The sequence below is a fragment of the Salvelinus fontinalis genome, chromosome 35, assembly GCF_029448725.1.
Source record: "Salvelinus fontinalis isolate EN_2023a chromosome 35, ASM2944872v1, whole genome shotgun sequence".
NCBI lineage: Eukaryota > Metazoa > Chordata > Actinopteri > Salmoniformes > Salmonidae > Salvelinus > Salvelinus fontinalis.
The window spans coordinates 21,389,992-21,402,852 of NC_074699.1; the positions used below are offsets into that span (position 1 = coordinate 21,389,992).

At 47.2% G+C, this 12,861-nt stretch overlaps 1 protein-coding gene across 1 annotated transcript in view; it reads left to right on the forward strand.

The window, feature by feature from the left end:
- Window positions 1-429: 429 nt before the first annotated feature.
- Window positions 430-12,861, forward strand: part of LOC129834131 (early endosome antigen 1-like) — a 35,931-nt gene continuing 23,499 nt past the window's right edge. The window contains 2 exon segments of the mRNA XM_055898875.1: window positions 430-945; window positions 2,001-2,081. Of these exon segments, the coding sequence (XP_055754850.1) occupies window positions 880-945; window positions 2,001-2,081 (147 nt within the window). The 5' untranslated portion in view covers window positions 430-879.

Below are 12,861 nucleotides of genomic sequence, written 5' to 3' on the forward strand. Positions count from 1 at the left end.
CAAGTGGTAAAATCCATTAAAAAAACACCATCATAAAGATCATTAATTATTCATTTGTTAAGGGCAGGTCTTCAACAACATTTTGAAACGCCATTTTTTTTCTTCAGAAGGACAGAATGGCATATTCTGAAATTAAATATATGACAGTACTGTGAGTGATTTGCATACAGGGAGACCCCAGGAAATCTGGTCACAATGTGGACACAGTGGACGGATAAGAGCCACATTTTAAAACCATGTGTAGACCCGAAAAACCTTGATCAGAAAGTGATTTGATCATATTGATCAGATCACGAAACCCACAGGTTGGGGCAAGGTGTAAACGAGGCTTCTGTTGATGGATGGCCCGTCCCCAATGTGCCATAGAGCTCTTCCTGTCCATGATTGTGAGGGCCCACCCTGTGACAGCCCAACCCAGGTGGGAGGCGCAAAGCAAGAGAGTGGGTGAAATGTGGCCCGACAGGTCTGATGGGAGGCTCGGGGAAAGAGAGAGAGAGGCAGTCAGCCAGGTGGAGTCAGGTGCTGTCTACAGTCTTGGCTGGGACAGTGTCATAGTTCTATACAGTAGTAGAGCAGTAGGGACTGTGTGGAGCAGGGCTGTAGTCTAGCCCCTAACTGACTGACTGGCACTCAACAGGAATACCAGGCCTTGTTTATCAACTGGAAAATGAATTCTACATAACACTGAAGAGAGAAGCTTGTCAGATTGGAACTTTCTTTCCCCTCCCGTCTTGTTCATTCACTCTCTAGTCTCTCTCCCAGTGGCTGGAGCTGGGGGCTGTGTGAGTTTGTACAGTAGTCTGGAAAGAGAGTGAGAGGAAGAGAGGGAGGGAGAGAGGAAAAGAGAGAGCAGGGGATTGGACAGAGGCCAGGGGAGACATGCTACGCTACAGCTCACCAGGATCGGTCACCACCACCGAGGACAATCCAGAGCAGCCCAGTGAGGTAAGGAGCCCCAGGGGGCCACTCTGTCGCAGGATAGAACCCATCATCACTCATTCGCCTGTCAGATGAGTAGCATGGCGGGTTTGTTTGTGTAAGTCAGTGTGTTTGTAGACTATCTGGAGTTTGTTAGCTTTTGTCTCCACTCCCCCCACTCCCCGTTCATTTTTCTCTCTCTCAATCTGTTTTCCTCACGTCTGGCTGCTCAAGGCTAGTTTTCGTAGCATGTCTACATCACAACTAATCATTCTCACTTTTTGAGTGTTGCCGGTATGTTGGAATTTTGCATGTGACTCAGGGATATGTGTATCTGTTTGAGCTTGTAATGAGTACCGAGTATCTGGGAGGCAGGGCTGTCATGTTTATTTGATCCGCCAAGAGCGCCTAGCAGACCGAGTCTTTAAACTGCCAATAAAAGCCATTCTCACAGCTAATGAAGTGACACCAAAGGATTTATAGGTAACATAAAAGCCAACATGGAGTTGGATTAATCCTTATGATGATTACAGCGTCATGTTTCACTCTCAACCAAGAGATTGCTTTAGCAATTAACACCTTTTAAGAAAGTTAATTGTTCCCATTGACTTACAGTATGTATGACTTACAGTATGTTAATCAGCTCCTAGGGCACCTTGGTTCTAAAGGGATGTGTTGTACTTGTAAACAAGACTGTGCTAGCTTGAAGTGGTATAAGGCATTTTGATGCTGTTACCTCATTGCAGTTACATTTGCATAATTTTTGTTTGTGGTGTCACAGTCTATAATTAGAAATAGTGATGGTGACCTGTTGTATTTGGACCCCATCAGAAACATTCCACTGCTTATTGTAACACAACAGTCAGGCTCATTACAACACAAATGTTGTGTCTCACATGATAGATCACATTACATATGAACCAATCCATTTTTATGTCATAAAGAGTGACACTGGGGAACCAACACATTTTAGTTTTCATCCAACTATGACATTGATTACTGGTGCATGAGCTTGAACTGAGTGACATTGACATTTTCTTTTTATGTCCGTGTGTGTTTCTGTCTGTTTTTGATTCTCCCAGAGGAGGATCCAGCGACTCAGACTAACTCTTCATACAGGAGACAATGGACAGAATGAGATCAAGAAACCAACCTCAGACACAGTGAGTCTCAAAACCCAGTCAGCCACACAGCCAGTCACCCTCACACACCCAGTCACCCCCACACACCCAGTCAGCCTCACACACCCAGTCAGCCTCACACACCCAGTCAGCCACAAAGCCAGTCAGCCTCACACACCCAGTCAGCCTCACACACCCAGGCAGCCTCACACACCCAGTCAGCCACACAGCCAGTCAGCCTCACACACCCAGTCAGCCTCACACACCCAGTCAGCCTCACACACCCAGTCAGCCTCAAACACCCAGTCAGCCTCACACACCCAGTCAGCCACACAGCCAGTCAGCCTCACACAACCAGTCAGCCTCACACACCCAGTCAGCCTCACACACCCAGTCAGCCTCACACACCCAGTCAGCCACACAGCCAGTCAGCCTCACACACCCAGTCAGCCTCACACACCCAGTCAGCCACACAGCCAGTCAGCCTCACACACCCAGTCAGCCACACAGCCAGTCAGCCTCACACAACCAGTCAGCCTCACACACCCAGTCAGCCTCACACACCCAGTCAGCCTCACACACCCAGTCAGCCACACAGCCAGTCAGCCTCACACACCCAGTCAGCCTCACACACCCAGTAAGCCTCACACACCCAGTCAGCCTCACACACCCAGTCAGCCACACAGCCAGTCAGCCTCACACACCCAGTCAGCCTCACACACCCAGTCAGCCTCACACACCCAGTCAGCCTCACACACCCAGTCAGCCTCACACACCCAGGCAGCCTCACACACCCAGTCAGCCACACAGCCAGTCAGCCTCACACACCCAGTCAGCCACACACCCAGTCAGCCTCACACACCCAGTCAGCCTCACACACCCAGTCAGCCACACAGCCAGTCAGCCTCACACACCCAGTCAGCCTCACACACCCAGTCAGCCTCACACAGCCAGTCAGCCTCACACAGCCAGTCAGCCTCACACACCCAGTCAGCCTCACACGTCTTCATCTTCACCACCCTATGGATCCTGGATCTTATCTTTTCCCTCTCTCCCCTCCCTTAACCATTGCTTCCTCAACCTGTAGTCAGTGCGCTCTGCCTCACTCTCTTTCTTATTCACAGCCCTCTCTATCCCTCAAAAACACACAAGTCAGGTGGGAATGTTTGTGAACTAGGAACCAGCTTTAATCCAGTTTAAGAAACATTCCATGGACTGTCTAAACAATACAGAGATGGAGAAAGGTGGAACCACTGAGATTTACTGCTGCTATGTTGTCTGGGCTGTTGGTTATGCAATTGATTCACACAGGGGTGTGTACACCACACACACATACACAGCTGTGTCTGATTTTCACAGTACTCTGCACAAAGTTAGGAGGTGCGTGTCCCTTTTCATCTACAGTAGAACTCTCTTCAGCATGCACAAGCCTAGCTGACGACAGAATTACACAGAACCGCATGCTGTTGTCTGTTTTCAGATGCCATATTTCATATATAATGTACACGACACATGATGACATCTTACTGTAAAATTGTATTGGTCGTCCTATACAAATGTTTAGCCAATAAACAATCACTAAACAATCACGGAACTCTTTTTAATTACACGGTACCTACTTAGTACACATGGGTAGCCTACGCCATAATAAAGGCAGACATGTTGTTTGCCAGAGGTGGTTTGCCATTTTGCTCTGTTTGTGTTGAGAAGCTGTGGTCTGGCAAAGTTACATCAGCTAGTTTGTAATCTAAGTGTTTGACAGCACTCAGTGTGCTGTTTGGAATCACATTGAGGTTAGGGGAGTATGGTTTCGGTCGCTCCTCCACAGAGACTGAGATAGTGACAGAAAGCAGAGAGATAGGTCCATGCTGTTCTTTGTACCCTGTACACTGTTTTCTGTAACCTGCCCCACCCCTTTGCCATCACAGTTCAGCTGATAGCAGCGTGACTAATGGTGTAATCTGATGGTGTTTCCCTTCAAGAGGCTGTGCATGTTTACAGCATTACTACTGATGAAAGACGACAGCTAGGTCAGGGTTGAACAGAGAGCAGCACAGAGGAGAACAACGTTGGGCCCTAGTTAATTAGGGCCCAGAGTTTTTCCTGGTCTAGTTATGTGTTCTGGAAATACTCAGGGCCCTGCTGATGACACAACACATCTGTGCCAGTCGTATGGGGGCCGTGCCACTCTGCCACGGCCAGCTGTGCACTCCAGTCTGCAATGTGGTATCAGTCTGTGCTAAAGCTAGGCCGACTTAACGAGCCAACCAGCGCTAAGGAGAGTAGCGCTCCGGAGCGGCCAGGACATATTGCACATTACATTAATAATTATCCCAGCCCATTAACTTCAGAGGCCTTTACAGATAGAACATAAACAGATGATTAGCCTGTAAGGACGCACAGTGGGAAAGGAGGAGAGAAGGATGTTCAAAGTGCCCCCCCCCCCCCCCCCCTCTCTAGCTTCGCTTTATCTATTGACTTAGCAGCCATGTTGAAAGCAGCTGAAATTGACATAACTCTTCCCTTGTTGTCAGGGGTTCAGTCAATAATGCCAATTCAGTATTCATCAGTACAGTACTTTGAGTGAATGAAGCAGTAAGCAGATGACGTCACTACGACCTACACTACCGTTCAAAAGTTTGGGGTCATTTAGAAATGTCCTTGTTTTTGAAAGAACTTCACATTTTTGGTCCATTAAAATAACATAAAATTGATCAGCAATACAGTGTAGACATAGTTGTCACGATCGTCTTCTGGATAGACAGTGTACCAAGGCGCAGCGTGTGGAAAATACATATTTTATTGAGAAGAGAGAAACACAAAATGAACACTAATACACAAACTAACAAAACAACCGTGAAGCTAAGTAACGGAAGTGCACAAACAAGCAACAAACGTTCAACATAGACAATTACCCACAAACAGCTAAAGCCTATGGCTGCCTTAAATATGGCTCCCAATCAGAGACAACAATAACCAGCTGTCTCTGATTGAGAACCAATTCAGGCAACCATAGACTTTCCTAGACACCAACACTGAACACTAACCCATCTACTCTACTTAACCCCCTAAACCATACAACCACCCTAGACAATACAAAAAACACATACCTTCCCCATGTCACACCCTGACCTAACTAAAATAATAAATGAAACAAAGAATACTAAGGCCAGGGCGTGACAATAGTTAATGTTGTAAATGACTATTGCAGCTGGAAAAGGCTGATATTTAATGGAATATCTACATAGTCGTACATAGGCCCATTATCAGCAACCATCACTCTTGTGTTCCAATGGCACGTTGTGTTAGCTAATCCAAGTTTATAATTTTAAAAGGCAAATTGATCAGAAAACCCTTTTGCAATTATGTTAGCATAGCTGAAGAAGCAATTCAACTGTCCTTCTTTAGACTAGTTGAGTATCTGGAGCATCAGCATTTGTGGGTTAGATTACAGGCTCAAAATGGCCAGAAACAAAGCACTTTGTTCTGAAACTTGTCAGTCTATTCTTGTTCTGAGAAATTAAGGATATTCCATCCGTGAAATTGCCAAGAAACTGAAGATCCGGTACAATGCTGTATACTACCCCCTTCACAGAACAGCGCAAACTGGCTCTAACCAGAATGGAAAGAGGAGTGGGAGGCCCCGGTGCACAACTGAGCAACAAGACAAGTACATTATAGTGTCTAGTTTGAGAAACAGATGCCTCACAAGTCCTCAACTGGCAGCTTCATTAACTAGTACCCGCAAAACACCAGTCTCAACGTCAACAGTGAAGAGGCAACTCCGGGATGCTGGCCTTCTAGGCAGAGTTGCAAAGAAAAAGCCATATCTCAGACTGGCCAATAAAAAGAAAAGATTAAAAACGTGCAAAAGAACACTGGACAGAGGAACTCTGTCTAGAAGGCCAGCATCCCGGAGTCGCCTCTTCACTGTTGACATTGAGACTGGCCATTTTGAGCCTGTAATTGAACCCACAAATGCTGATGCTCCAGATCCTCAACTGGTCTAAAGGACAGTTTAATTGCTTAATTAGCACAACAGTTTTCAGCTGTGCTAACATAATTGCAAAAGGGTTTTCTAATGATCAATTTGCCTTTTAAAATGATAAACTTGGATTAGCTAACACAACGTGCCATTGGAACACAGGAGTGATGGTTGCTGATAATGGGCCTCTGTACGCCTATGCAGATATTCCATTAAAAATCAGCCGTTTCCAGCTTCAGTAGTCATTTACAACATTAACTAATGTCACGTCCAGAAATCTGCTCCTTTTTATTCTCTGTCCCCAACGCACTAGACGACCAGTTCTTATAGCCTTTAGCCATACCCTTATCCTACTCTGTTCCTCTGGTGACTTCTATTCCCCCAGGCACTATCATTTGTTGACTTCTGTAACCGTAAAAGCCTTGGTTTCATGCATGTTATTTAGGGATAGGCGTCCCGTCAACGAGGACAGTTGTAAATCATGCAGCGCCTTGTGTCACGATCAAATATTTTAGAGAAACAACAAATGTCGGTACATATAAGTGTCTTATATTGGCTGAGAGCTTAAATTCTTGTTCATATAACTGCACTGTCCAATTTACAGTAGCTATTACTGAGAAAAAAATACCATGCTATTGTTTGAGGAGAGCTCCTAACAACAAAACATGTTTTTCACCGCGATAGGTTTGATACATTCACCTCTGAAGGTGAAATGTGTACTTACATTCTGAAATCTTGCTCTGATTTATCATCCAAAGGGTCCCAGAGATAACATGAAGTTTATTTTTGTTAGATAATCCTTTTTCATATCCTAAAAAGGTCCATATAGCATGCACGATCGATTTTGTATTTCCACTCGTTCAATTTACAAAGGAATCTGTGAAAATCTAACCCTAACATTGTTTCAACCAGTCAAATCCCGTTCGTATTTATTCCTCAGGGATCCTAGAACGTAACCAGACTTCACTATATCATTAGGGGTGTAGTATATCCTATAGGACACCAAATTTGGTCAGAGAGCGACGCCTTCATGGTACACCGATGACGCGGGCGGTCTTCACTTGATCGACTGTAACTTTGTTAAATAAGCACCAATCGGGGTCAAACAAAGCTTGCTAGATAGCCAATGAGCTGGCCAATGAGCCCCGTATATGCCGCAAAATGTAGCTGCTAACCTTGTGCGACAGCAGCCTTTTCATTTTGGACAAAAATTATAAGAATATGGAGAGTTATGAAGTTATGAACACTGGGTGTTTTGCAAATGTTGAACTTATAATATGGCTACTAATACTGGAAAAGCTAACTCCAAGTATACAGATTTGACGATATTCTTGCAGTAAAATGTAATGTGAATGTAAATGTCTCCTTCACGATTTGCCCAAATGTACCTGGGTGACTTCACACTAAATATCATGTAATTTGCTCATACTTCAAGTTATCCCTCTACAACTTTGCACATACACTGCTGCCATCTTGTGGACACCCGAGGAATTACAACCAGAGTGGTGGCTAGATGTGGGACCTTTCTGTAGCATTTCAAAGATAGCGGTAGAAAAAAACAAAAAAAATGTTGTTTTTTTCTTTTTATTTTCATCTACCAGATCTATTGTGTTATATTCTCCTACATTCAATTCACATTTCCACAAACTTCAAAGTGTTTCCTTTCAAATGGTACCAAGAATATGCATATCCTTGCTTTAGGGCCTGAGCTACAGGCAGTTAGATTTGGGTATGTCATTTTAGGTGAAAATGTAAAAAAAGGGGGCTATCCCTAAGAAGTTTTAACATCAGAAGCCTCCTCCCTAAGTTTGTTTTATTCACTGCTTTAGCACACTCCGGCAACCCTGATGTCCTAGCCGTGTCTGAATCCTGGCTTAGGAAGGCCACCAAAAATTCTGACATTTCCATCCCAACTGTAACGTCCTGACCAGAGTTCTTATGTGTTTTGCTTGTTTAGTGTTGGTCAGGACGTGAGCTGGGTGGGAATTCTATGTTGTGTGTCTAGTTTGTCTGTTTCTGTGTCCAGCCTAATATGGTTCTCAATCAGAGGCAGCTGTCAATCGTTGTCCCTGATTGAGAATCATATATAGGAGGCTTGTTTTGTGTTGGGATTTTGTGGGTGATTGTTTCCTGTCTCTGTGTTTTGTCTGCACCAGATAGGGCTGTCTCGGTTTTCACATTTGTTATTTTGTTACTTGTAGTAGTGTCACCGTTTATTTGTCTATTAAACATGTTGAACACTAGCCGCGCTGCATTTAGGTCCTCTCCTTCACTTATGGAAGAAAACCGTGACAGAATCACCCACCAAACTCGGACCAAGCAGCGTGGAAACGGGCAGCAGCGACAGCAGCAGCGGTACCAGGAGGAATGGACATGGGAGGAAATTCTGGACGGAAAAGGACCCTGGGCAGAGCCAGAGGAGTGTCGCCGCCCCAAAGCGGAGCTGGAGGCAGCAAAAGCGGAGAGGCGGCATTATGAGGCGCTAGCAAGGCAGAGCGGCTGGAAGCCCGAGAGACTCACCCGAGAGTGGGGGGGGGGGGGGGCTAAAGGGGAGTGTGGCGAAGTCAGGTAGGAGACCTGCGCCAACTTCCCGGGCTTACCGTGGAGAGCGAGAGTACGGGCAGACACCGTGTTGTGCGGAAGAGCGCACGGAGTCTCCTGTACGTGTGCTTAGCCCGGTGTGGGTTATTCCACCTCCCCGCACTAGCCGAGCTAGAGTGAGCATTGAGCCAAGTGCCATGAAGCCGGCTCAACATATCTGGCCTCCAGTACGTCTCCTCGGGCCGGTGTACATGGCACCAGCCTTACGAATGGTGTCCCCGGTTCGCCAACACGGCCCAGTGCGGGTTATTCCACCTCCCCGCACTGGACGGGCTACGGGGAGCATTCAACCAGGTAAGGTTGGGCAGGCTTGGTGCTCAAGGGAGCCAGTACGCCTGCACGGTCCGGTATATCCGGCGCCACCTTCCCGCCCCAGCTCAGTACCAACAGTGCCTACACCACGCACCAGGCTTCCAGTGCGTCTCCAGAGCCCTGTTCCTCCTCCACGCACTCTCCCTGTGGTGCGTGTCTCCAGCCCAGTACCTCCAGTTCCGGCACCACGCACCAAGCCTCCTGTGCGTCTCCAGAGCCCTGTACGCACTGTTCCTTCTCCACGCACTCTCCCTATCGTGCGTGTCTCCAACCCAGTACCTCCAGTTCCGGTACCACGCACCAGGCCTACTGTGCGCCTCAGCAGGTCAGAGTCGGCCGTCTGCTCAACGCGCCTGCACGGCTCGTCTGCCCAGCGCCGTTTGAGCTGCCTGCCCAGCGCTGTCTGAGCTATTCGTCTGCCCAGTGCCGTCTGAACCATCCGTCTGCCCAGTGCCGTCTGAGCCATCCGTCTGCCCAGTGCCGTCTGAGCCATCCGTCTGCCCAGCGCCGTCTGAGCCATCCGTCTGTCCCGAGCCATTAGAGCCGCCCGTCTGTCCCGAGCCGTTAGAGCCGTCCGTCAGTCAGGAGCCGCTAGAGCCGTCCGTCAGTCAGGAGCTGCCAGAGCCGCCAGCCAGTCATGAGCTGCCCTCCAGTCATGAGCTGCCTTCCAGTCATGAGCTGCCTTCCAGTCATGAGCTGCCCTCCAGTCATGAGCTGCCTTCCAGTCATGAGCTGCCTTCCAGTCATGAGCTGCCCGCCAGTCATGAGCTGCCCGCCAGTCATGAGCTGCCTTCCAGTCATGAGCTGCCTTCCAGTCATGAGCTGCCCTCCAGTCATGAGCTGCCCTCCAGTCATGAGCTGCCCTCCAGTCATGAGCTGCCTTCCAGTCATGAGCTGCCCTTCAGTCATGAGCTGCCCTTCAGTCATGAGCTGCCCTCCAGTCATGAGCTGCCCTCCAGTCATGAGCTGCCCTCCAGTCATGATCTGTCTTCCAGTCATGAGCTGCCCTCCAGTCATGAGCTGCCTTCCAGTCATGAGCTTCCCTTCAGTCATGAGCTGCCCTTCAGTCATGAGCTGCCCTTCAGTCATGAGCTGCCACTCAGTCATCAATCAATCAATTTTATTTTATATAGCCCTTCGTACATCAGCTAATATCTCGAAGTGCTGTACAGAAACCCAGCCTAAAACCCCAAACAGCTAGTAATGCAGGTGTAGAAGCACGGTGTCTAGGAAAAACTCCCTAGAAAGGCCAAAACCTAGGAAGAAACCTAGAGAGGAACCAGGCTATGAGGGGTGGCCAGTCCTCTTCTGGCTGTGCCGGGTGGAGATTACAACAGAACTATGCCAAGATGTTCAAAAATGTTCATAAGTGACAAGCATGGTCAAATAATAATCATGAATAATTTTCATTTGGCTTTTCATAGCTGATCATTAAGAGTTGAAAAACAACAGGTCTGGGACAGGTGGCGGTTCCATAACCGCAGGCAGAACAGCTGAAACTGGAATAGCAGCAAGGCCAGGCGGACTGGGGACAGCAAGGAGTCACCACGGCCGGTAGTCCCGACGTATGGTCCTAGGGCTCAGGTCCTCCGAGAGAAAGAAAGAGAGAAGGAGAAAATTAGAGAGCCAAGATTTTCAAAATGTTCATAAATGACAAGCATGGTCAAATAATAATCAGGAATAAATCTCAGTTGGCTTTTCATAGCCGATCATTAAGAGTTGAAAACAGCAGGTCTGGAACAGGTAGGGGTTTCGTAACCGCAGGCAGAACAGTTGAAACTGGAATAGCAGCAAGGCCAGGCGGACTGGGGACAGCAAGGTGTCAGCATGCCCGGTAGTCCTGACGTATGGTCCTAGGGCTCAGGTTCTCAGAGAGAAAGAGAGAACGAGAGAATTAGAGAGAGCATACTTAAATTCACACAGGACACTGGATAAATCAGGAGAAGTACTCCAGGTATAACCAACTGACCCTAGCCCCCCGACACATAAACTACTGCAGCATAAATACTGGAGGCTGAGACAGGAGCGGTCAGGAGACACGGTGGCCCCATCCGAAGAAACCCCCGGACAGGGCCAAACAGGAAGGATATAACCCCACCCACTTTGCCAAAGCACAGCCCCCGCACCACTAGAGGGATATCCTCAACCACCAACTTACAATCCTGAGACAAGGCCGAGTATAGCCCACAAAGGTCTCCACCACAGCACAAACCAAGGGGGGGCGCCAACCCAGACAGGAAGATCACATCAGTAACTCAACCCACTCAAGTGACACACCCCTCCTAGGGACGGCATGAAAGAGCACCAGCAAGCCAGTGACTCAGCCCCTGTAACAGGGTTAGAGGCAGAGAATCCCAGTGGAGAGAGGGGAACCGGCCTGGCAGAGACAGCAAGGGCGGTTCGTTTCTCCAGAGCCTTTCCGTTCACCTTCACACTCCTGGGTCAGACTACACTCAATCATATGACCTACTGAAGAGATAAGTCTTCAGTAAAGACTTAAAGGTTGAGACCGAGTCTGCGTCTCTCACATGGGTAGGCAGACTGTTCCATAAAAATGGAGATCTATAGGAGAAAGCCCTGCCTCCCGCTGTTTGCTTAGAAATTCTAGGGACAATTAGGAGGCCTGCGTCTTGTGACCGTAGCGTACGTATTGGTATGTACGGCAGGACCAACTCGGAAAGATAGTTAGGAGCAAGCCCATGTAACGCTTTATAGGTTAACAGTAAAACCTTGAAATCAGCCCTTGCCTTAACAGGAAGCCAGTGTAGGGAAGCTAGCACTGGAGTAATATGATCAAATTTCTTGGTTCTAGTCAGGATTCTAGCAGCCGTATTTAGCACTAACTGAAGTTTATTTAGTGCTTTATCAGGGTAGCCGGAAAGTAGAGCATTGCAGTAGTCTAACCTAGAAGTAACAAATGCATGGATTAATTTTTCTGCATCATTTTTGGACAGAAAATTTCTGATTTTTGCAATGTTACGTAGATGGAAAAAAGCTGTCCTTGAAACAGTCTTGATATGTTCGTCAAAAGAGAGATCAGGGTCAAGAGTAACGCCGAGGTCCTTCACAGTTTTATTTGAGACGACTTTACAACCATCAAGATGAATTGTCAGATTTAACAGAAGATCTCTTTGTTTCTTGGGACCTAGAACAAGCATCTCTGTTTTGTCCGAGTTTAAAAGTAGAAAGTTTTCAGCCACCCACTTCCTTATGTCTGAAACACAGGCTTCTAGCGAGGGCAATTTTGGGGCTTCACCATGTTTCATTGAAATGTACAGCTGTGTGTCATCCGCATCCGCAGAAAGTTAACATTATGAAAAGTTAACATTATGTTTTCGAATAACATCCCCAAGAGGTAAAATATATAGTGAAAACAATAGTGGTCCTAAAACGGAACCTTGAGGAACACCGAAATGTACAGTTGATTTGTCAGAGGACAGACCATTCACAGAGACAAACTGATATCTTTCCGACAGGTAAGATCTAAACCAGGCCAGAACTTGTCCGTGTAGACCAATTTGGGTTTCCAGTCTCTCCAAAAGAATGTGGTGATCGATGGTGTCAAAGGCAGCACTAAGGTCTAGTAGCACGAGGACAGATGCAGAGCCACGGTCTGACGCCATTAAAAGGTCATTTACAACCTTCACAAGTGCAGTCTTAGTGCTATGATGGGGTCTAAAACCAGACTGAAGCATTTCGTATACATTGTTTGTCTTCAGAAAGGCAGTGAGTTGCTGCGCAACAGCTTTTTCAAAATTTTTTGAGAGGAATGGAAGATTCGATATAGGCCGATAGTTTTTTATATTTTCCGGGTCAAGGTTTGGCTTTTTCAAGAGAGGCTTTATCACTGCCACTTTTAGTGAGTTTGGTACACATCCGGTGGATAGAGAGCTGTTTATTATGTTCAACATAGGAGGGCCAAGC